This window comes from Lissotriton vulgaris, chromosome 7 (genome assembly GCF_964263255.1).
Source record: "Lissotriton vulgaris chromosome 7, aLisVul1.2, whole genome shotgun sequence".
In the NCBI taxonomy this organism is placed as follows: Eukaryota; Metazoa; Chordata; class Amphibia; order Caudata; family Salamandridae; genus Lissotriton; species Lissotriton vulgaris.
In genome coordinates this window covers 842,905,436-842,928,707 of record NC_141695.1, presented here as the reverse complement: position 1 = coordinate 842,928,707, position 23,272 = coordinate 842,905,436, and the positions used below count along the sequence as shown (strand labels likewise).

Below are 23,272 nucleotides of genomic sequence, written 5' to 3'. Positions count from 1 at the left end.
ATGCTTGAGTAGGGTTTCAGCTCCCTCGACCAACAACCCAATATCTCACAGGCTTAAAAAGTCGATTGTAGTATTCAGCCTAATACCCCATCCACCAAACTAAGTGAGGGATAATTATTGCTTTCTCAGCCTCTGGGCACCATACAGAGGTTCTTTCTTAAGTAGCTAGAAGCCTACAGTTACCCGGTCCAGTGTAGCTTTTGCTTTGAACCAACCACCCGAAATGGCATCAAAGGGCAGAAATCCTATGAAGAAATCTGTAATCTGTTTTCAGCACCGCAGAATTAGAAGAACATTCTTTGCCTGCGCAACCTTCTACTGCTAGCTGCCAAGGACCCAGCCCCACTCACTTGTAGGGTTCACAATGGAGAGAATTTAATGATGCAGATCTTGAGTATTTAATCACACATGTCTTGAGTGTACCTCCCCTCCCCTCTGCCCCCAACTTGATTTTCCTGTTTGTAGCAGGTCAAGTCTTTTTGCTAGCCTGCATCTTCACCATCTTTGCGACCTTTGTAAGACCCTGACTTGCTTTTGCCCTCTTTTGGACTTAGACTTTTTAAAACTCTTCTTTGTGATGGGGTTTCCTCTTTTGAATGCTCTATTCATTTAGTATAATGTTTATGGAATCCTTATTCCATTTGGACTTCTTTTAATACTTTAAATGTTTACCCAGTTAGGGTAAAAACGACTGTCGAGTCATTTTATTTCCAGATATTTCCATTTTTATCCTCTAGCTCTTAGTGATTTTTAGTTCAGCTTTTAAAGTAATTATATTGATCTTTATGTGAACCGTGTTCACTTCCTTTGCATGTGCCTGTCGTTCCTGCATCCCTCAGATCCTCGAGCACCAGGGCCTCGTGCTTGGCCAGCTACCTAAAGGGATCCAAGGGCAATCCAGGGAGCATTTGTACCACTTCTGTCTGTGAATAGCTGGATTCAGTGTTGTGGAAAATCAGCCAGTGCACAGTAGGCTCCTAGGCACTCTTTCACCCTATTCCACCTGTGACTTTCCCACACTTGTTACTGCAATCACTGCCCTATTGGGCTCTTGCTCTCTCTCCATCAGTATGAAATTGAGCATTGACACAGATGACCAAGGACATAATAGCTGACGCTGAGAACCCAGTTAACACGGATTAATCAAATTTGACTAATTAAGTCCCTTCTTGTAAAAATGTGGATGAAGTAAGCGAGGGCTAGTCACTATACGCTGTAGCAAAAGGGAGGGCAAATGTAGAGCAAAGTGCTTTAGTGAGAGCTCTCAGTCAAGCATGGTATTCCTCTAAATGTTGTACCTTGACTAACCTAACTAAATCTCAGTGCTTGATTCCTCCACTGTCCTTCCCTCATCCACTCCCACCCCCAAAAGCAAAATCATCACCCTCTGCTCTCAAGGTCCCTCCGTACAGTAGTACTTGGAGATGATCACATTGGTATTATGCTCACTACAAGCATCACTGAAAAACATAAGCTGGATCCCATCTCATACCGACATCTTACCCGTTCTGCTTTGTCCACCGCCACCAAATGTGATTTGACGCTCATCTACCCTGGACTCTGTTCCCTGGGTTTACTCACCCCTTCAACTTCACCCAATCTCCACACTTTACTTCCGCCAGTACCACTTCTTCCCTTATTTTTTTCAGGGTATTGAAACACCTTCCTCCTTTTTGCACACTCACTCTCTGTGTGTTGTACCCTCCCTTATCCTTTTCACTGTATTTTCTCATCTTTAATATCACCTACCACTCCCTCCAATTTGACCCTCTCTGCCCCCAGGGTCTCAACCTGCTCTTAGGTGGCCTATAAGTGATATTTTGGCACTAAATAATAGGCTACAATTTCCTATTTTAAAATGTTTTGCTTTTATTGGTACTCCTGGAGTGCATCAGCGCTGTACATACTAGAAGGGCAGACGCCTGTTCCAGGTACTTTGCATAGGCTTGTGGGTAATATAAAATAGTGTACAATAATAAGTAAGCTGGTGGGTAGGGCTTTTTTGCTGGTGTTGAAGGCTACAGGAGCAGGTTAATGGGCTTTTATCGGCATGAGGAAGTGCTCCTTGAACAGATGGGTGTTTAGCTAATTTCTGAACTTCATGGATATACCAATAGGGGTTAGCCCTACTAATCCCACTTGGACCTGGAGAGAAACTCAATGAAACAGAAAAATTGGTCACATGTGGGAATCGATAGTTGCCTAACTTACCCTTAGCCTGTAAGCTTATTAATCGGTCACTGGTCTGGTAGAGACTTCCAAATTATAATTTATTAATCTTTTTACAAAGCAAATCCCCAAACTCCTAAACTGGGGTGTGAAAAGCAGTGTATCTACATATACCAATGACAGAACAAATATCTATTCACTGTATACAACGAGACCTATTTTAATATATATATATATATATATATATATATATATATATATATATATGTATATATATGTATATATATATATATATATATATATATATTCACAGAAAAAACCATAAGTTATAGTGGATATATAGTTAGGAATTTGCATTTACAAAACCTTGAAAATTCAATGAAAAAAACCATTGGTTTTAGGCCATATATAGTTAGGGATTTGCATTTACAAAACCGCATTTTACTCGCATAAAACCATTGAAATTCCATATATAGTTATAAGCGCTAACTATATATCGCGCACCCGCAATCCACTGCTGATGATGTCACATATTACATCATTCATGACATGGTTAGTGACATCACTGATGACATCACTGATGGCATCTCAAATGACATCACTGATGACATCACTGATGACAACATCCAGTGACTGTATGTTTCTGTAAAGTTAAAATATCTCTTACATATTGAAGAATGAGTGGATATATAAGTGTCTGGATGAAGGATTTAGTAGGTGCATGACTGACTGTATGAGTGAGTGATTAAATGTGTCTCACTGAGTGCATGGGTTAGTGACTAAACTGTCTTAATTTGTGCATCATTATGTCTGTTGTTCTGTAAACTGTTGCATGTGTTGATAAGTAGCTATATGAGTAACTATATGGGTTATTGATTGGTTGCCCAAGTATTTGTATGGGATACTGAGTGTGTGTGTGGGTGGCTGGGAGGTGTGTGACTCTGTGCATAGATGTGTGAGCAGTTGATTCACTAGATGTATGGTTTCAAAAGTGCATGTGGAAACAGTTGTATGGGCGGTTGACTGTGTGCATGAGTGTATTGGTGAGTGAATGGATATCTCAGTGCTACATGTCAAAGTAAGTACATATGTAAAACACAGTACATGTGAGAGTTGACATATATAAATAACTGTGCATAAGAGCCAGTGAATGTGTGAGTGGCTGTATGGATCATTGTGAACTTGTATCAGGGATTGTATAATAGAGTAAATATGTGTTAGTATATGTTTGAATAAGTAAAGTTTGTATAACTGTATAGTTGAGGAAATGGAGGTGTGATTGATTCTTTGCATGACTGACTAGGTGTGTGAGTAACTCCATGGATGAGTGACAGTCTGTGAGTGTCTGTTTACACTGATTGTATCTAAGGTTATATTAGAGTCTGAAGAGGTTCATCGTATTATCACATGAATGATATCATCAGTGATGTTATCAGTCATGTCAAATGAGATGTTTTCAGTGATGTCATCAGTGATGTCATTTGAGATGTCATCAGTGATGTCATCAGTGATGTCACTAACCATGTCATGAATGATGTAATATGTGACATCATCAGCAGTGGATTGCGGGTGTGCGATATATAGTTAGCGCTTATAACTATATATGGAATTTCAATGGTTTTATGCGAGTAAAATAAGGTTTTGTAAATGCAAATCCCTAACTATATATGGCCTAAAACCAATGGTTTTTTCATTGAATTTTCAAGGTTTTGTAAATGCAAATTCCTAACTATATATCCACTATAACCTATGTTTTTTTCTGTGAATTTCATTGGTTTTTTAATAGCAAATATGAAAAGCTTTAAAATGTCAAGTACGTGATAGATAAAAACATTTTCGTATTTATGCACGCTGATGTGCTTTGAACGCTGCACCCCCCACTCCCCTCTTTTGTCTTAGTAGTACTCTCTCTTTGCAGATACTGAAGGGTAGTTAACGCAGGCCTTTACCCCCGTTGTAATCCGTCGTGCCTGCTTGTCTCTCCATTTGATTGATTGTTGTCCAAGCATTTACTGTTTTAGAATTGGTTCTCTTTGGATCATTCTCTATTTACAAACAAGCACAAAGTCGCAATACTCTGTTTAGTCTTTGCAGATAGTGAAAAATCGTGTAAAAAAATAAAAGTAATCGAGCAAAATCAGTAGGCCACTAATTGGATCTCTTTTTGACCTCGCTAAAATAGAAATATTAGGAACAACCCTTCATGAGAAATACGAAAATAGTGAGATGAACTGAGCTCCACACCATGAGGGCTACAAGACAGCTCGGCTCCATCACCCATCCCGCACAAAATAACGACAAACCCTATGCAAATATTAAAAATATAGACAACACGCCAGCAAAGAAACAGGGTAAAACATTTTATTAAAAAACTATTTACATAACGTTGGTTTATAAGATGATGTCAGTAGTGTACCGATGTGTGAATAGGTCGAAAGCAGCACAAGGCTCCAAGATCCGGATGGCAACCTCCTGGATGTTGGGTGCCATAGTTCAGAGTTCTGAGTTTGAGCCTTTTTCAATGCCTGTGCTTTGTTGAATCAAAATGGCGGCTTGACACAAAGCTGACTCAAGCGTTGCTACTGATGCTATGCAGACCAAAACTGGTTTTCAGTTTGTACATTTTTCTAGATTTTTCAATCCAAGTTTGGTTGACTTTGTAGAACGATGGCTTCAAATTTTCAACATACGGTGTGGTGGCGCTGACTGGGAGGGGGCGCTTCGCTCCTGCCCCCTCCCCAAGTAAGATTTTCATACGTGAAAGTACGTTAATGGTTTTGGTCCCTGAGTTGCTTCGATGTCACTGCCATTCTCAAATGGCATAAGTTCTGGATGTTGGGTGCCATAGTTAAGAGTTCTGAGCAGTGCTTGTAACACTGTCTGAAGATTATTTCCACCTACTGCAGCTTCACTATTCTCAAAGTAAGTGAGTGTCGTTTGTGGACCTGACTGCATTAGAAAACAATGTGATATGTTACCTTCCTAAACAGCTTGACGGAGGCCCCTTAGGGGCGGTGTGATGGCCATGGACTCGGAGAAGACGCTTGGCTCCGACACCCTCCCCAAGTCTTATAGCACTGGTGTAGCCTGAGATCGCCCCCGACATAGGCGGCCGGCTCCCGGGGTCCGGCAGAACTTTTTGCCTTTTGATGACTCTTCAATTCTGAACCTTGTCCCACAATCCGTTTGACCTGAAGACACGCTGTAGTGGGGCGCCCCTTTACCGTTTCAGTTGCCATTCCGCCCGCTTTTGCTACACTGTGCCTCTTCCGCCATTCAGCTGTTTACCGCCCGCTCTTGCGACTACAGCGTCTCGCTCATCATGTAGTTGAGTTGCTCCCGCTCTTGCGGTGCAGCGATAGGCGGCTGCCACAGGACTCTCAAAATGGCGGCCGGCTCTTCGGTTTTGGGCCTGGTCCACTAAAATGGCCCTGGGACACCTTTGAACTCGGACGCTTCCCTGATAGGGCTTGGGTCCCATTCTCGAAAAGCGTCCCCTCAGCCGTGAAGATTCTACAAAAGTCTTGGGGGCCTCCGACTCCCGCAGGCTTCTGGTGGGGAGCGGCTGCCATGATTGCTCGTGGAATGGCCACGACGGAGCTACGAGATGGTAGTGGTCTCATGCTGACGCCAGCTTTAGTCTGAAACATCCAGAAACACTGTAGACTACCAATTCGATCAGTTCCGGTAGCGCCCCAACATGACCCGGAAGAGAAGAACTTGCCCTCCCCTCTTTGACTGATGGTTCTTGTTGCCTGTCCCCTCTGTTGTCATTTAACAGAACTTTTTGGACTGCTGAAAGGGGTTGTGTTCCGAACGCTGGTTGGTGGAGACATTTTGACTATATTCTTGACCTACGTTGTCGCGTAATGCGTTATATGACACGCCGCGTTAGCGCACCCGGAAGTGATCCGAGGCGCGGCGCGCAGCGCGTAACGTAAGCATAACAGGTCATGTGACTTGTTAATAAAACTTTTCATTGGTTCATTTTACTTTTGTTAATTTAATGATGAAAAGCTTGATCATATGACCTAAAAATTACGCTTTTTATTGTTTTCGAACAATATTTTTTTTTCAAACATATGTTATAATATTCCAGGCTAATGTACTTTCCCGGAAAATTTACAACTGTCTTGCAAGTAAAATATATTTCTTTTTCGAGAAAAAGGGCGTTTCTTCCTTCCATGACGGAGCCGTTGAGTAAAAGAGATTCGGCCTGCTGTCTTAGTCGCCGATACGCCTGATTATCAGATTCTTATTGATCACTTTATGTTGCAGACATGAAAAACACAACTGCCCTTGACCATTTATCTTTACTGCGTTCCTACATATTATACCTTTTATCCGTCATGTAATTGGACTGCTTTATTTCACTTGCCTTTTACTGATTCGAAAACAGTGACTAAAAGTAAAAACTTTACCAATGTAAATACTACTACCGTGTTTTGTTTTAAAAACCTTTATTGTGAAAATGTCAGTATACAAATACGGGCCTATAACCACGTGGGCCGGCCACGGAGCAAACTGAAATCGTATATGATGAGGAGACATTTACACTGTAGAAGAACGTAACGAGCGGGCCATTAGGTTGCAAGAACAAAGGTGTCTAACAGTTGCGGAATCGGTGGACGTACATTTTGTAATTAAAATACGACAGGGCCACTTACAATAACATTTTCTAGATATACATTTGCGGGCAAGGAGTTACGAGTCCCATTTATACCGGCGCCATTTTGGGCGAGGCCGGGCAGGTCCAAGATATAGTCAAAATGTCTCCACCAACCATCGGCCAGACCAGAACCCCTTTCGGCCCTTTATGCTACAAGATGGTGTCTTCCATTCAGAAAATATTGTTGGCAGCATTTTGAAAGGAAACAGAAACAGCCGTTCTCCTAGTGAGTTTCACATTGTTACATTTAGGAAGAATGTTGAAGAGTAGTATGTGGAAAATCTGAAGCCATTTTTCTACAAACTCTCAATCAGACTTGGATGGAAAAAAAAACCATGAAGAATGTACAAACTGAAAACCAATTTTTGTCTGTATAGCATCAACAGTAACGCTTGAGTCAGCTTTGTGTCAAGCCGCCATTTTCATTCAATCAATAGCGTCCCCCTACACACATTCAGGGACCTGGTCGTGTCTTCAGATGAAACGGATTGTAGGAAAAGAAGCAGAAAGGAAAAGGAAAAAAGTTCCGCCGGACCTCGCCACACCAGGGCAATAGTGAAGCTGCAGCAGGTGCAAATAAGCTTCAGACAGTCTTACAAGCACTGCTCAGAACTCTCAACTGAGGCACTCAACATCCAGGACTTGCCATTCGGATCTTGGCGCCTTGTGCTGGTTCCGACCTATTCACACATCGGTCCACTACTGACATCACCTCATAAGCCAACGGGGCACCCTACACTGACTTTCGGCGCAGCATTGTAGGATGGCCACACCAGTGCGGCAACTTGCTGGACACGACCTCGGTGCCATCCGGATCTCGGCGCGTTCGAGTCACTGTACCGCAAGAGTGACCGGAACTCAGCTGAACACGCCGTCTTTCGGCGCAGCATTGTAGGATGGCCACACCAGTGCAGCAATTTGCTGGACACCACCTTGGGCAATAGTGAAGCTGCAAAAGGTGCAAATAAGCTTCAGACAGTCTTCAACTTACTCTGATTCTTATAATAAACTTCAGATAGTCTTACAAGCACTGCTCAGAACTCTCAACTATGGCACTCAACATCCAGAACTTGCCATTCGGATCTTGGCGCCTTGTGCTGGTTCCAACCTATTCACACATCGGTCCACTACTGACATCACCTCATAAGCCAACGGGGCACCCCACGCCGACTTTCGGCGCAGCATTGTAGGATGGCCACACCAGTGCGGCAACTTGCTGGACACAACATCGGGGCCATCCAGATCTCGGCGCGTTCGACTCACTGTACCGCAAGAGTGACCGCAACTCAGCTGGACACGCCATCTTTCGGCGCAGCATTGTAGGATGGCCACACCAGTGCGGCAATTTGCTGGACACCACCTCGGTGCCATCCGGATCTCGGCGCGTTCGAGTCACTGTACCGCAACAGTGACCGCAACTCAGCTGGACACGCCGTCTTTCGGCGCAGCATTGTAGGATGGCCACACCAGTGCGGCAATTTGCTGGACACCACCTCGGTGCCATCCGGATCTCGGCGCGTTCGAGTCACTGTACCGCAACAGTGACCGCAACTCAGCTGGACACGCCGTCTTTCGGCGCAGCATTGTAGGATGGCCACACCAGTGCGGCAATTTGCTGGACACCACCTCGGTGCCATCCGGATCTCGGCGCGTTGTGCTGCCTTCGGCCTATTCGCACATTGGTCCGCTACTGACGCCGCCTCACGTGCCAACGGATTTTCTACGCTTTTTGTAGCCCTATGCCGCATAACAGGTCATGTGACTTGTTTATAAAACTTTTCATTGGTTCATTTTACTTTTGGTTTCCTAAAGATGGAAGTCTTGGTCATATGACCTAAAAATAACACTTTTCATTGGTTTAGAACATTTTTTTTCCCAAACGATGAAAGCCCCACCTTGTTTCTGGATCATTCAGACTGAAGCTGGCGTCAGCATGAGAGCACCACCATCTCGTGGCTCCGTCGTGGTCATTCCGCGAGCAATCATGGCAGCCGCTCCCCACCGGAAGCCTGTGGGAGTCGGGGGCCCCCAAGACTGTTGTAGAATCTTCACGGCTGAGGGGACGCTTTTCGAGAATGGAGCCCAAGCCCTAACAGGCAAGCGTCCGAGTTCCAAGGTGTCCCAGGGCCATTTCAGTGGACCAGGCCCAAAACCGAGGAGCCGTCCGCCATTTTAAGAGCCATGTGGCAGCCGCCTATCGCTGCACTGCAAGAGTGGGAGCAACTCAACAACATGGTGAGCGAGACGCTGTAGCCGCAAGAGCGGGCGCAACTCAGCTAGATGGCCGCCACCTGGGGAGGCCCGTTCACGCCGCCTCCCCCATGCCCCCCCCCCCCCCGGGCCGCCGCACGCCAATTTTCGGAGCAGCATTGTAGGATACCAAAACCAGTGCGGCAGTTTACTGGACATCACCTGGGTGCTTGTCGTACATGTTGTGTCAGCCATGGGACACTGGACACAGTCCCATCAACATCTCAACGCGTTCTGCTGCCTTGGGACTATTCGCACAACAGACCGCTACTGACGAGGCCTCCCCCCGCACCACCCGGGACGCCCCACGCTGTTTTTCTGTGCTGCATTGTAGGATCCCAAAACCAGTGCGGCACCCAGGCGACATCACCTGGGTGCCGTCCAGAACTCTGCACGTTGTGCTGCCTTGGGACTATTCGCACAAAAGACAGCTTCTAACCATTGTTGCTTTTTGAGTTGAAAAATGTTTAAATGTTTTTAGTTTTTGTTCCGTTCATTATAGTTAAAAGTTAATAAAGTTTTATAATCTTACTGTGTTGGAGTGTTATCTATTTTTTTAAAAACGGGTGAATAGGGCCTTGAATCGGGTTATTGTCATGTGTGGGCTTTGGAAGTGTGCTGCTGCAGGATCGGACATTTCAAACTCAAATGCACGTTCTTTTTCTTACCTTTCCGAAGCATGGAGCGCAATAGCAGGCAGAGAAAGGGTGATGCACGTGTTGAACACTACCTGACCTGGCAAGTTGCTGGCAGTGCCCCCCCGCCCGCTCCTGAAAGAGGGCACACACACACCGCCGCCCCGAGTACTTCACAAATCTTTAAAAGACCATGCGCTTGTTCATGAGGCTTAAATGGTTTATCACCTCTTCCAAAACCCCTGCATCGACCCTCTGACGTTTCCTGGAAAAATTACCATGTAACACAATACCAAGCCCTGTCAGCTGAAACCCCCAAGGAATCGTGGGGCATATTATCAAGGGGGTTTATCTCCGCTTTTTTGGCTTTAAAAGCCATGAAAGCGGAGATAAAATTATCTCCCTATTACCAAGCTGTCGCTAACACCAGTTAGTGACAGCTAAAAGGAGATAGCGACCATCTTGGGCCCCGCTTTGCATGTCAGTGATACTTATCACTAATGACATGCAAAGTGGCGTGCCAAGATGTTAGCGACTGGAAACAGTCCCTAACATCGCTATCTCCTATTACCAACTTTTGGAGATATTCGCGCTAAGCGCGAATATCTCCAAAATCTAACACCTGCCCTGAGCAGTTCTTAGCCATGTTATCCAATGGGAGGTGGATAACATGGCTAAGAGCATTTGCTCGATAATACATGAATATCGCTGACTTTTCTGCGATAATAGCAAGGTTTATCTGCGATAAAAATCGCCGATGTGCGGCGATAATTTTTGTCTCTAAACAAGTTAGAGACAAAAATTATCGCTAGTTGTTCGTAATATGCCCCCGGGTTTTTGCTTGCAGAAATCGGGAGGCGGGAGACTAGCACTGAAATCAGTAGTCACACGCCTGAATCGGGAGGGTTGGCATGTCTGAATTCTCTACAGCTGGGGCCATCAACTACATCCGCAGGGATAGGTGATAGCCTGGGACCAGCCTGGCATCTAAAATGGCTGCCGTGCACGACAAAATTGTGGCATTGGAAAAAAGGCAAGATGGCGCAGCCGCTGGAAGAGATGTATCAACATATATCAGCCTCCTCAGCCACCCTCAGGAAACATAGGGGATTAGGATACGTCTCCCGCACCCCCTTATACCTAGTAATTTAATTAATGAAGCACAAAATGGCGAATTCCCGTTTCGCTACCAGTTTGAGGCCCGTGAAGCGCTTCTACCGTGAAAAATCATTTTTTTTTTTATTTTCCCCACGGGACCCTTTAATAACCCCAACAACATTCCTAGGGGGTCAAGCGGGTGATACCTTGCCCCCTTTCATTAAATTCCCCCTTCGTTTTTCACCTCTTCTTCTCTCTCGATCCTACCGAGAGACAAGATGGCGGCCGCTCCGGACTGTCACGCAGCAAAAAAAAAAAAAGCTCACGCACAGCCGCTGGAAGAGATGTATCAACATATATCAGCCTCCTCAGCCACCCTCAGGAAACATAGGGGATTAGGATACGTCTCCCGCACCCCCTTATACCTAGTAATTTAATTAACGAAGCACAAAATGGCGAATTCCCGTTTCGCTACCAGTTTGCGGCCCAGTTCGCGGCCCGTGAAGCGCTTCTACCGTGAAAAATCATTTTTTTTTTCTTTTCCCCACGGGACCCTTTAATAACCCCAACAACATTCCTAGGGGGTCAAGAGGGGGATACCTTGCCCCCTTTCATTAAATTCCCCCTTCGTTTTTCACCTCTTCTTCTCTCTCGATCCTACCGAGAGACAAGATGGCGGCCGCTCCGGACTGTTTAGAATGTTGACAGACACCGGAGAGCCAATCAGCTTTCTGCGCGCAAAGTTCCGAAACGCGAAAAGTAAGCGGACCGGATCGCTGCCCGGAGCGCTGTTACAGATATATATCTTGATTTAAACGTTAATTTCTCAAAATCCACTGGAGCACATATATTGAGACCTAGCAAAGGCACATCGGGCTAACAGTCCCTACAATTTTGCCAAGTTTCGTGCAAATCCATTCAGCCGTTCGAGCTAAAAGTGAGTCCAACCGCCCTATGGAAAAATGAATGGGAAAAACGCGTTTTGGGACCCCCCTTTTTTCTCGGCCCCCCCTTGACGAAACCCCACCAAATTTTCAGGGGCTGCTCAGAAACAAAATGTGCCATTTTCCTGAAAATTTCAGCCGATTCCGTCCACAAACGCCAAAGTTATTAGACATAGAATTTTCAGAAATGCCATAGGGAATTAATCCTAACTATATATACCTACTGGCGATAGCCAGTAGGTAATATATATATATATATATATATATATATATATATATATATATATATATATATATATATATATATATATATATATATATATATATATATACATAAGTCTGTAAAAACAATATACATAAACAAATACAGTGTGAAGTGACCTACATATATTCAATGTTCCTATAACAATAGGAACCGTCTCTCTTCCCTAAAATTTTATACAAATACATAGCTGCAACTTCTCAATATGATAGGCAGTCCATATTTGAAATAGTCCTTTATTGTGACACCCATGACGAAATGTCCTAGCCTCGAAAATATCCTGGGATGTCACTTATTAAATTTGTCAGGTTTGTTTTTAGATGTGACTCCTCAAGTCAATAAAGAGGTCACCTTAAAGGACTATCTCTAATATGGACTGCCTAATATTGAGGTTTCAAAGCCTATAGCTGGACCTTAAAGCTACAGTGGAGAACAGGGTGAATTTGGGGTACCTTACACTGTGATCTGTCTGACCTCAAAAAATGGCTCTTTTTAGCACTATCAAATCACCCAGGGCTGAGAATGCTTGGGAGGTATATAGATTATATAAGGTGTCCGTATTCTTTGGTTGTTGATAATATCGCTTTCTCATCCTCAAATATTTACCACCTAGTGTGCTTTCTCTTTCAGAGCTTGAGAAGCGATGCAGCAGGACGACGAACTTGCCGAGCTCCTTGTTTCCAAAGAGCAGGAATGGAAAGAGCTGCAGGCTCGACGAGTGAGCCTTTTAGAAACTGCGTTAAAGGACACCAAGCGCCAGCTCCAAGACCAAAGCCAGAAGTATAGCCGGCTGAAGGAAGATTTTACCTACAATCTGCGTCTTATGGAGGAACGAGACCGTGAGCTGGAGCGGTATGATGCCATGTTCACACATCTGAAAACTGTGGAAAATGCTAAGCAGGCTGAAGTCAGTGAGCTCAAGATCCAGATAGAGAAGCTTCAGCAAACAGTTAATAAAGAGATGCAAACCAGAGAGGGCCTACAGCACCAGTACCAACAACGACTGAAAGAGCACCAGCTCGAGCTTGAGAAGATGCGAAGGTCAGCGCTCTCTGCTTTTATTTTGTGCTGTCTGGATCTCGATCCTCAAATTTTATATTTGTCCTTGTTTCTCCTGCTCTCTTTCTTCTCTAACCTTGCGTGTGGGTTCTGCTGAGTCTACCATCTTCCAGGTCAACTGTCCATGTTAGATCACATCTCTGTCAGTGACCAGTCTTTTAGCGGATTAACAAAGCTTGTCATCGCTTTGTTAGATGACTTGGTCAAGACCAGAACATTTGGCACTTAATTGGGACAGAGTGTTCTAAGCAAGTGATGGAACCTACTTTTTGAGCTACTGCTATGTGGGCACTTCATGCAAATGTAGCCAGACGGCCTGAGCTCTAGGTAGGTGCTGCACTGGTTCTAGGGAGTAACTTCACTAGCTTGATGACTATCCTGCTAAGAAAAGAGCACGTAGCCATTCTTCATTCTGCTGCTTCTGGCAGTGGCTCCATGGCGCAATAAGAGTTTCAGCTCAGGGAACATTTTCCGAGCATTACTTGACAATGTATGGAGGCTCATTGACATATATACTCTCACTCTAAGTAGATGTTAAGTTTGGAGTAGTAAATCAACACTTATTTTTGCAGTTCAATATAAAAACTCGATATCTGGTAGAACATAATAAAAATAGTGTATCATTGTAGGGTGTGCATTCCATTGGAATGTTGATGTTCACATTCTTGTTAGTTCTACAGCCAAAATGACATAGATTGCTCACTTGCATGAATGCACACAATTTGTTAACTCGTACATACATGCTCATGACTTTCCTTGTGATATTCAGCTCAAAGGATGATGAAATTGACCACCATCGCGAAGACTATGAGAAGCTAAAACGTCAGCTGGAGAGAAAGATCCAGGAGGTGGAAGGAGAACTTGGTTTACAAAAACAGGTAACTTCTTTTTACTTAACCTTTAATTTAATGTCTTTTGTGGAATGATAAAGTCTTGCGTATATAAGTGTGTTATATTCATGACTACTTCTATGATTGTTAGCAATAGCCAATCCTGTTTGCGCCCTTGCCCCCCCCCTTGATTCACTCTCTTCCCTGCTTTATGCCATCACCCAACCTTGTGCATCTTCTCCTCTGGACTTTTGACTGACGCACCTCTCTCCTCCATCCCCCTCTTTGCTCTTCCTGTCCATTCTTTGGGTTCTAGTCCTAGGTACTTTCTATTCGGAATCCCACATGCAACTCTTCTATCTTGGCTAAGTCAGCCCTAAACATTCCTGCCAAAACCAGCCCAGCTGTGTGCCTCAGGTCACCTTACTTCTCCAGTTTATCTTTTCACCCAACACCATGGTAAATAACAGATCTAGAAAAGTGTGCCGCAAAATAGCTGTTTTTTGAACAATACAATTGAAAATAATCACACTGTATTTCTAAATTATGGTAGTATAAACAACTAAATACTTTTGGGTGACGATATCTGGGACTTTAGTTGAGCGCAGGTGTGTTGAATAAAATCTTGTTGGATTGGAAGCTTTTAATGGCAGAAATGGGTGTCAAGCATTCTCCGAGCATCGTTTTCTTCCAGGGCAGGCGAAAATGCTATAACAAAAGACAGGGTTTGAGTAGGTAGGTAGGTAGGTGACGCCTGCTCAGAGTGAAACGCTCGTCATTGTTTCATATCTGGTGGGACGGTGCGTACAGGAGAGGGTTAACCCTGAACCCCCTTCTAAAGACCTGAGGTCTTGTATATGAACAAAACAAACCTGCACACACGTCTTTAAGACCTAAAGCAGAGTAAGTACTCTGTCTTTTCAAAGCAAACAACACTTATACAATACATATATACATTTTATCCGACAGAATAAACGTTTGGGTCCCAGACGCTGCGATCTTTCTCATGGACAAGTGTACTCGCTTGGTCAGCTTGGCCAGTCCTCTGACTGTCTAGATAATATTCTGACTTCTCGTGGTGGACCTTATTTGCGCCCGATCCACCAGATTGACCTCATCCCAGAGACCTTACTTTTTGGAAGTGAATTTCGTTTTTCACCCCATTGGAACCCTTACTCTGATTTCTTCACCTTGCTCCACCTCCTTGTCAGCCGGGACGGAAGTTCAACCGGCAGAGAGATATCAGATCTCCTTAACTTGCTTAAAGCCCTGAGGATGTCTAGGGTCATTCACCCAGACGAAGCACGTGTTGGCTGGGCAATCTCTTCAGAATAAAAGAAGAACACAGTCAAATGTGAAATGTTTATTGTGTCGGCTAAAATGTATATATGTACTCTAAGTGTTGTTTGCTTCGAATAGACAGAGTACTTACTCTGCTTTAAATCTTAAAGACGTGTGCGCAGGTTTGTTTTATGCAAAAATGCTGTTGTATTAAATTGTTTGAAGTATGATCCTATTACTTCATAATTCAAGTATATAAAAGATATGCCTTCAGTAAGTTCAGGGAAGATATAACTAGTTTGAATCATGCACAGAAGATTTTGGAAAAAGCTCAAATTAACAATGAAAAAAATACTTTCATAACTATGGACTATGCCCTTTGTTTGTAATTAGAAAGCAAATGGCTCTATTATTTCAACTAGGAAAAAGGAATGAACTAAAGAAGACCACAAATACCTGGTGGGAAACTTGTTATGATGACATTTATAAGAAATAAGTATTGCACAGGCTTTCTTAAAAGATTTTTGGCCAAAGGAACACTGACCTCTAACAGCTAATGTTAGTCTGGAGTGCAGTTGGCTTGATGCCTCAGATCTCTGGGGAGAAAACTTTCTTCCTAAAATTATATTCCTTAGCCATGAAATGTGCCACACCATTAACTACTATCCTAGAGTCTCCCTCTGTAACACTGTCTTAAGGATGTCCCCTCTTCAGGTAATGATTCAGCGAGGACCTTCAGAGCAGCGACGGTACCTCAGCTATGGCAGAGGACCGCCACCTCACTGCGCGCAGAGGCAAATAAAAAAATAAATTCAGACTGTTAGACCTGGCACCATTGGCGTGGGTCTCCCTTCCATTTTTCGCTGTTGTCTCCTCTGTTTTTGCTGGTATTAGATGCTCTGGTCATTGTGCCACTGCCATTCAGTGCCACGAGCAAATGCTCCCTGTGTAAATATGACGGTGAATTGGTATATTCCTGATTGGCTTATTTGGTTTACCTGTTGGTCCCTAGTAGTGTGGCCTGTGTGTGCCCAGGGCTGGTAACCCAAAAGCTGCTGGTGGGCCTGCAGCGCTGGTTTGCGCCACCCACAGAAGTAGCTTGTAAAGTGTACCTCAGACCTGCCACTGCAGTGTCTGCGCGCAGTCCAGAACTGCCATCTTGGCTGTGAAGTGTCCACATTTCCCAGCCCCTGACCCTTCCCATAGCCTCATGTCAGTCACCCCTATGATAGGTGCATTGTGTGCGTATGGTAGGACATGGCTTGATATGTGTAGCATGTCCTGGTAGTGAATCCCTCTCCATTTTGTTTTTCACTGCTCCAAGGCTAACTGTTCTCCATAGGCTAGAATGGGTAGACTGGCTATTACATCTTATAGTCCTATCTGACTCAGGGAACATGGTAGAAATTCGAATTTAGAATGCCTGAGCTCAGAATAATAAAATGTATCTTTTAGTGAAGTTGGTTTCAATATTCTGTGTTTGAAAATACCAATTTTAGAAAGTATGTATTTTTTTGCCTAAGCCTCCAGTGTGCTCTGCTGTTATGTGTATTGGCTGTCTAGGTTTAGAGGGGCAAGGCAGGCCTGGGTTGAATAGAGAGATCTGCATTGAGTACTGGGGAGGGGTAGCTCCTTGTCCTGAATAGGGCTGTGCCTGGCAAGGTGAATGCTGGCTCCACCTCCTACTGTGCGTCTGAAGGCAGACCCCCTCCTTCTGAAAGGATTGAGGCAGCCTGGTAAACAAAGTGCTCTAGGCCTGAGCAGAACTGGTTCTGGCTTGGTTCAGTGACTAGAGACTTCTGAACACAAAGACTTTTGGGGTATAAATATCTGTGCCCAAACCCCTGATTTTGGTATTGCTCCTGGATGTCAAGAAGAACCTCTGTCCGTGTTACTGAAGGAATCTGCAGGAGAGGACTGTCCTTGTGCTTGTGCTGTTTCTTGGATTGGCCTGCAGTAATTCCCCTTGGACTTGGAAGAAGAGGGAAAAGGACTTTTGAGAGACTTTTATTTTTGCTAAGCAATCACCCAAGGGCTAGAAGAGAGCTAGCCTCCACAGGCACATCTAACTCCCCCAGCAGCCTCCTGATTCCTCCCAGCGAGGATTTCTATCTGCAGGTGAGGCCCCTGTGAGTTCCGGGGCCTCTAGTTCTACTACAGAGAAAAGAGAGCTGAAAATCGTCGCTAACACCATTTGCGAGCCGGCGCAGCTGGAGAGTGTAAGAAAAATCCACGCGCTGCTGCCGCCGAGCGCTCGCAAACCAAAGATCATCGCATCGCACTCTTGCGGGCACCAAAGGGCTTGCTAACCCAGAGATCATCGCACTGCACGTTTGCGGGCTTTTCGAAGGCTCGCTGACCCCGGATAATCGCATCGAGATCATCGCAGCGCGGACGCCGATCGTCTGCCATTTTCCTCGCATCGCACCTGGATCGTTGCTCCCTCGCGGAGCGCCATTTTCTTTCATCGCAACAAGATCGCACACGCAACAGGATCAGCGCATCATCCTCCCTCGCGGCAAGGATTCAATGCATCGCTGACCTAGCGTGAAGAAATCTGTCGCTTTGTCCCGCACGCACCCGCAGCCCGGCGCATCATCCTCCCTTGCGGCAAGGAGTCAATGCATCGCCGGCCTAGCGTGGGAAAAATCATCGCTACAGCTCCTTTGCGACATTTTGTTTTTTTTGCTACGAAATCCAGGTACTTTGTAAGTAAGGGGGTCGCAGAGACCACTGCTTTGAACTGAACCCCTATTTGAACCCTTGAACTATTTTTCCAGCTTTTCAAGAGTACCCCCATTTTCCAGTATTGTGGCTTTTTACCGTTATTGGTCTTGTGTTAAGTCTATATATAAAGATACTATTTTTTTATAACTACTTGTTGGTGTTCCTTTGTAGTGTCCTTCCCTGTGTTACTGTGTATGATCATAAATGCTTTACACACTGCCTCTGAGATAAGCCTAACTGCTTGTGCTACGTTGCCACAGTGTTGAGGAGGGGTTATCAAAGTGTGTAGCCCCCTTACTCTTACTTAGGAAGAAGGGTCCCTACTTGGACTGTGGCCAGCCACTGCCAACTAGAGACCACCATTTCTAACATTGGTGGTCAGCGGTGAGGATCTGGACTTGCATTTGTGATCACTTACAGTAATTATAGTGTACACTACTAGTGAGTGCAGACCATAACGCAGCCACATACATTTTTGAGATTTTTGGATTCTATTTTTGGATTGATATTGCTAGTTATTTCTACAATGGGCAAGCCCAGATCCAATGCCTCGGAGGATCTCTCCTGGGAAGAAGAGAAAATAGATACCTACAATGCCAAGCAGCTCAAGTTCTTTTGCAAAAAATTCACAGTCCCTATCACAGGCCTCACTAAGAGAGAGGAGTTTTACAAAGCCCTGAAGGCCTGGCTAGAAGCCAGGGGTGCTCCTAAGAATGTGGGAGGGCCTGGGGAGGAGGGAGGGAATGTGGGAGAGCAGCAGGTAGAATTAGTAGATTTTGTTGTGAAAAAGCACTCTCTAGCCCCGGCACGAGTGTGTCCTCAAGGGGCCTGTCTACAGAGGAGATGGAGGACAGGGAGAGAGATAGGCAGCATAATATGGAGATGGCTAGGCTCAAGAGGGAAGGTCTGAGGGGCCTAGAGAACAAAAAATTAGAATTTGAAATGATGAAGATGAAATTTGAACATGAGAGAGTATTGAGGGAGTTGGAGATCAAGCCCAAGAGTATAGAGATCTCCCCCTCTGGTGGCAACATACCTGTAGTGCATACTGAGAGTAGAGTGTATATACCCAAAGAGGTTATTAAGGATTTCCACAAAAGTGAAGATATTGGACAGTGGTTTGCAGCATATGAGTTAGCTATGGTGTCCCACCGGGTCCCTCAGAAGGATTGGGGAGTGGGGTTGTGGGGGCGCTTTGTTAGTGAGGGGAGGGATACCTTGTTGGACCTACCCCAGGAAAGTACAATGGTTTATGCCCACATGAAGGAGGCTTTGATGACCCGCTATGGATTAACCCCTGAAATGTATAGGCAGAGGTTTAGGACCTGCAAGAAGTTAGAGGGTACCACGTGGGTTGAATATGTGTATTTTGTTTTGCAGAGCAATGGAGCGCAGGGTAAAAGGTAGCAAGGTAGAAACGTTTGAGCAACTGTATGATTTGATTGCATGGGAGCAATTATCTATTAACTGTTTTCCTGAGCTACGCCAGCATCTGATCGATTGCAAGCTAACTAAACCTAGGAAGCTTGCTGAGTAGGCGGACCGCTGGGTGAGCACCAGGGTTTGGAAAGGCCCAGTGGGAGACCGCCAAAGGTGGGCAGGGTCGCCAGCAGAGAAGTGGGGGGGACAGGGGTAAACCCAGGGAGTTTCCAAGAGGGCCCCAAAGTAATTACTAAGGGAACCAAGCAGTGGTTCCCAGCCTCCCCAAGAGCAGAGGTCAGTGCCCCGACAGATAGGCCTGTTCAGGGGGGGGGGGGCTTTTCTTGTTTCAAGTGTGCTCAAGTGGGCCACCTGTATTTTGATCCTCAGTGTCCCCTGAGGGACCACCCTGCACCAATCCGTGCACCACCCCGCCAACTTGCTAGTGTAGCCCTGGGAGAGGAAGAGACGGGCGCCCCAGAAGGATGGGATCCCGTAGAATTGACCCTTGTTTCATTAGGAGACTTTGAGATGGTCCCTAAACCCGCACTGCCTGAGAACACTAAGAAGTACAGGCAGTGGGTGACCATCAATGGCCAGAGAGTGGAGGCTCTAAGGGACACAGGAGCCAGTGTAACTGCGGTCCGATCCCAGTTGGTGTCCAAAGAGCAGGTTGTCCCTCATGCATTCTGCCCTGTAGGGTAATCAGACAACTCAGAGAGCCAACGTGAGGTGGCTCAGGTTCCCTTTGAGTGGGGGGGGGGGTCTCAGGAACTCTTCAGGTTGCTGTGAGGCCCGCCAAGCCTGTAGACTGTCTGTTGGGCAATGATTTGGAGAGCCCCCGTGAGCTACGGTGGAGAGGAGAGCTCATTTACAAATGTTTGGTCTGCCTGAGTGGGCGTGTGCTACTACCAGGTCCATGGCAGCTAAGGAGGGTGTTGAGCAGGATTTGGAGCCTTTAGTGTATGGCCCAGGTCCCTGCCTCAGAGAGAAGGGTTAGTGGCCCGGGAAGCCGGCCCCTTGGTTCCCACGACCCAGGAGGGAGCAGACTCCAAGGGGGATGCCCTGGAGCCTACCGGGGAGCAGAGAACCAGCCTAGGGCCCACTAGGGAAGAATTTTGTGAGCAGCACAGAGTTTGCCCTTCTCTAGAGGGTATGCGCAACAGGCTGCAGCCCAGGCAGCAGGTGACCAGTCTGGTTCACATCTGATTTATTGGGAGAACGATCTCCTGTATAGCGAGCCTAAGGCTGCTGAGCTGGAGTCTTCCCGTGTGCTGGTGGTGCCTGCATGCTTCAGAGCCTTCCTACTGGGGTTGGCTCATGACATTCCATTGGCAAGACATCTGGGGCAGACTAAGACCTTTAAAAGGCTGGTCACCCACTTTTATTGGCCCCAGATGCGCAATAGTTCAGACACTCATTGCAGGACATGTGAGACTTGCCAGGCAAGTGGGAAGAGTGGGGGGAAGATCAAGGCCCCACTCCAGCCCTTTCCAGTTGTTAGTACCCCATTCAAGCGAGTGAGCATTGACATTGTGGGGCCTCTGGATCCCAGGACAGCCATGGGCAACAGGTTTATCCTGGTCCTGGTGGACCATGCCACTCGGTACCCTGAAGCCATCCCACTCAGGACGGTGACGGCCCCCGTGGTGGGGTGTGCACTGATGGGGATTTTCTCCCGCCTGGGGTTCCCCAGAGAGGTGGTGTATGACAGGGGGACCAATTTCATCTCCCAGTACATGAAGTCCCTGTGGAAGGAGTGTGGAGTAACTTATAAGTTCACCACTCCCTACCACCCCCAAGGAAATGGTCTGGTTGAAAGGTTCAACCGGACCTTGAAGGGCATGATTATGGGCCTAGAGGAGCCCCTGAGGCATAAGTGGGACGTCCTCTTGCCATGCTTGTTGTTTGCCTACAGTGAGGTGCCACAGAAGTCCTTAGGGTTCAGTCCCTTTGAACTGCTCTATGGCCATCCGGTAGGAGGGCCTCTGAGTCTGGTCAAGGAAGGCTGGGAGCAATCTCCCAGGACACCTCCCCAAGATGTATTCAACTACATCTTGGCCTTCAGGAATCAGACTCAGCGTTTCAGAAAAATTGCTGAGGCAAATCTGGAAGCCAGTCAGGAGGAAATGAAACGCTGGCGTGACCAGAACACCACTCTGAGTTTCAACCTGGTCAGAAGGTTTGGGTACTGGCCCCAGTGGAGACTGGTACGCTCCAAGATAAGTGGACCGGTCCCATTGAGGTGGTGGAGCGCAAAAGTCCAGTTACCTACTTGGTGGACTTTCAGTCTCCCTGGAACCCCTTGCGGGTCCTGCATGTGAACCGCCTGAAGCCCCACTTTGCTAGGTCTGAAGTGGGCATTCTTCTTGCCACAGATGCTGGAATGGAGGAGAAGAGTGAGCCTATTACTGACCTCCTGTGAAGGATGGGTCAGTGGAAGGTGTGGTCCTCTCCACCACACTGACCCCTGAGCATCAGAGAGATTGTCACCGGCTGTTGGGGCAATTTTCTTATTTGTTTTCCCTGGTGCCTGGTGTCACTGAGTGGTGCGTCCACCGGGGACAGTCCTCCTGTCAAGCACAAGGCTTACCGAGTGACTTACCGGGTCAGGGCCTACATTAAGGAGGAGGTCTCCAAAATGTTTGCCTTAGGTGTGATTGAGTCCTCTAGCAGCCCATGGTCCAGCCCCGTGGTCTTGGTGCCAAAAGCTGCCGCGCCTGGTGCCACCCATGAATTCAGATTCTGTGTGTACTACCGAGGTCTCAATTCAGTCACGAAGACTGACGTGCACCCAATCCCCAGAGCTGATGAGCTCATAGATCAGTTGGGGGCTGCCCGGTACCTCAGCACGTTTGATCTAACATCTGGGTACTGGCAGATCGCCTTAACTGAGGGGGCCAAGGAGAGGTCAGCATTCTCCACACCAGATGGGCACTACCAGTTCTGTGTGATGCCCTTTGGGATGAAGAATGCCCCTGCCACCTTTCAGAGGTTGGTAAACCAGGTGTTGGCTGGGCTGGAGGATTTCAGTGCCGCCTACCTGGATGACATTGCAGTGTTTAGTTCCTCCTGGGAGGACTATTTGCGCCACCTCTGGGAAGTGTTGATGGCGCTGCGCAGAACATGCCTCGCAATCAAGGCCAGTAAGTGCCAGATTGGGCAGGGTTCTGTGGTGTATTTGGGACACCAGGTGGGGAGTGGCCAGGTGGCACCCCTACAGCCTAAGATTGAAACCATCCTGGCATGGAGCCCCCCAGGACCCTGACCCAGGTGACAGCCTTCCTAGGTCTCACTGGTTATTACAGGAGGTTTTTCAAGGGGTATGGCAACATTGTTGCCCCCTTGACTGAGTTGACTTCCAAGAAGCAGCCCAAGATTGTGAATTGGACTGACACCTGTCAGAAAGCTTTTGATACCCTCAAGACTGCCATGTGTACAGCACCCGTCCTCCAGGTGCCCAATTTTGCTAAGGATTCTTGTCTAGACAGATGCTTCAGAGCATGGGGTGGGGGCTGTTCTGTCACAGATCAATGAGGAGGGCCTAGATCAACCTGTAGCTTTCATCAGTAGGAGGTTACTTCCCCGGGAACAGAGGTGGAGTGCAATTGAGCAAGAGGCATTTGCTGTGGTCTGGGCATTGAAGAAGCTGAGACCATACCTGTTTGGGACTCACTTCCGGGTTCAGACAGACCACAGGGCCCGCAGATGGCTGATGCAGATGAGGGGTGAGAATCCCAAGTTGCTGAGGTGGTCCATTTCCCTACAGGGTATGGATTTCATGGTGGAATCCCGCCCTGGCACAGAACACGCCAATGCTGATGGTCTGTCCAGATTTTTCCGCCCTAGTGAAGAGAACCCCCAAGGAGATGGGTAGTTCTCCCCACATTTCAGCTGGGGGGGACACGTGTAAGACCTGGCACCATTGG

The 23,272-nt window shown here is 46.4% G+C and overlaps 1 protein-coding gene across 1 annotated transcript in view; it reads left to right on the top strand.

Annotated features, from left to right (window-relative positions):
• Nucleotides 1–23,272, top strand: part of CCDC57 (coiled-coil domain containing 57) — an 817,765-nt gene that overhangs the window by 94,070 nt on the left and 700,423 nt on the right. The window contains exons 2-3 of the mRNA XM_086931199.1: nt 12,658–13,068; nt 13,856–13,964. Of these exons, the coding sequence (XP_086787325.1) occupies nt 12,671–13,068; nt 13,856–13,964 (507 nt within the window). The 5' untranslated portion in view covers nt 12,658–12,670. The remainder of the gene's footprint in view (nt 1–12,657; nt 13,069–13,855; nt 13,965–23,272) is intronic.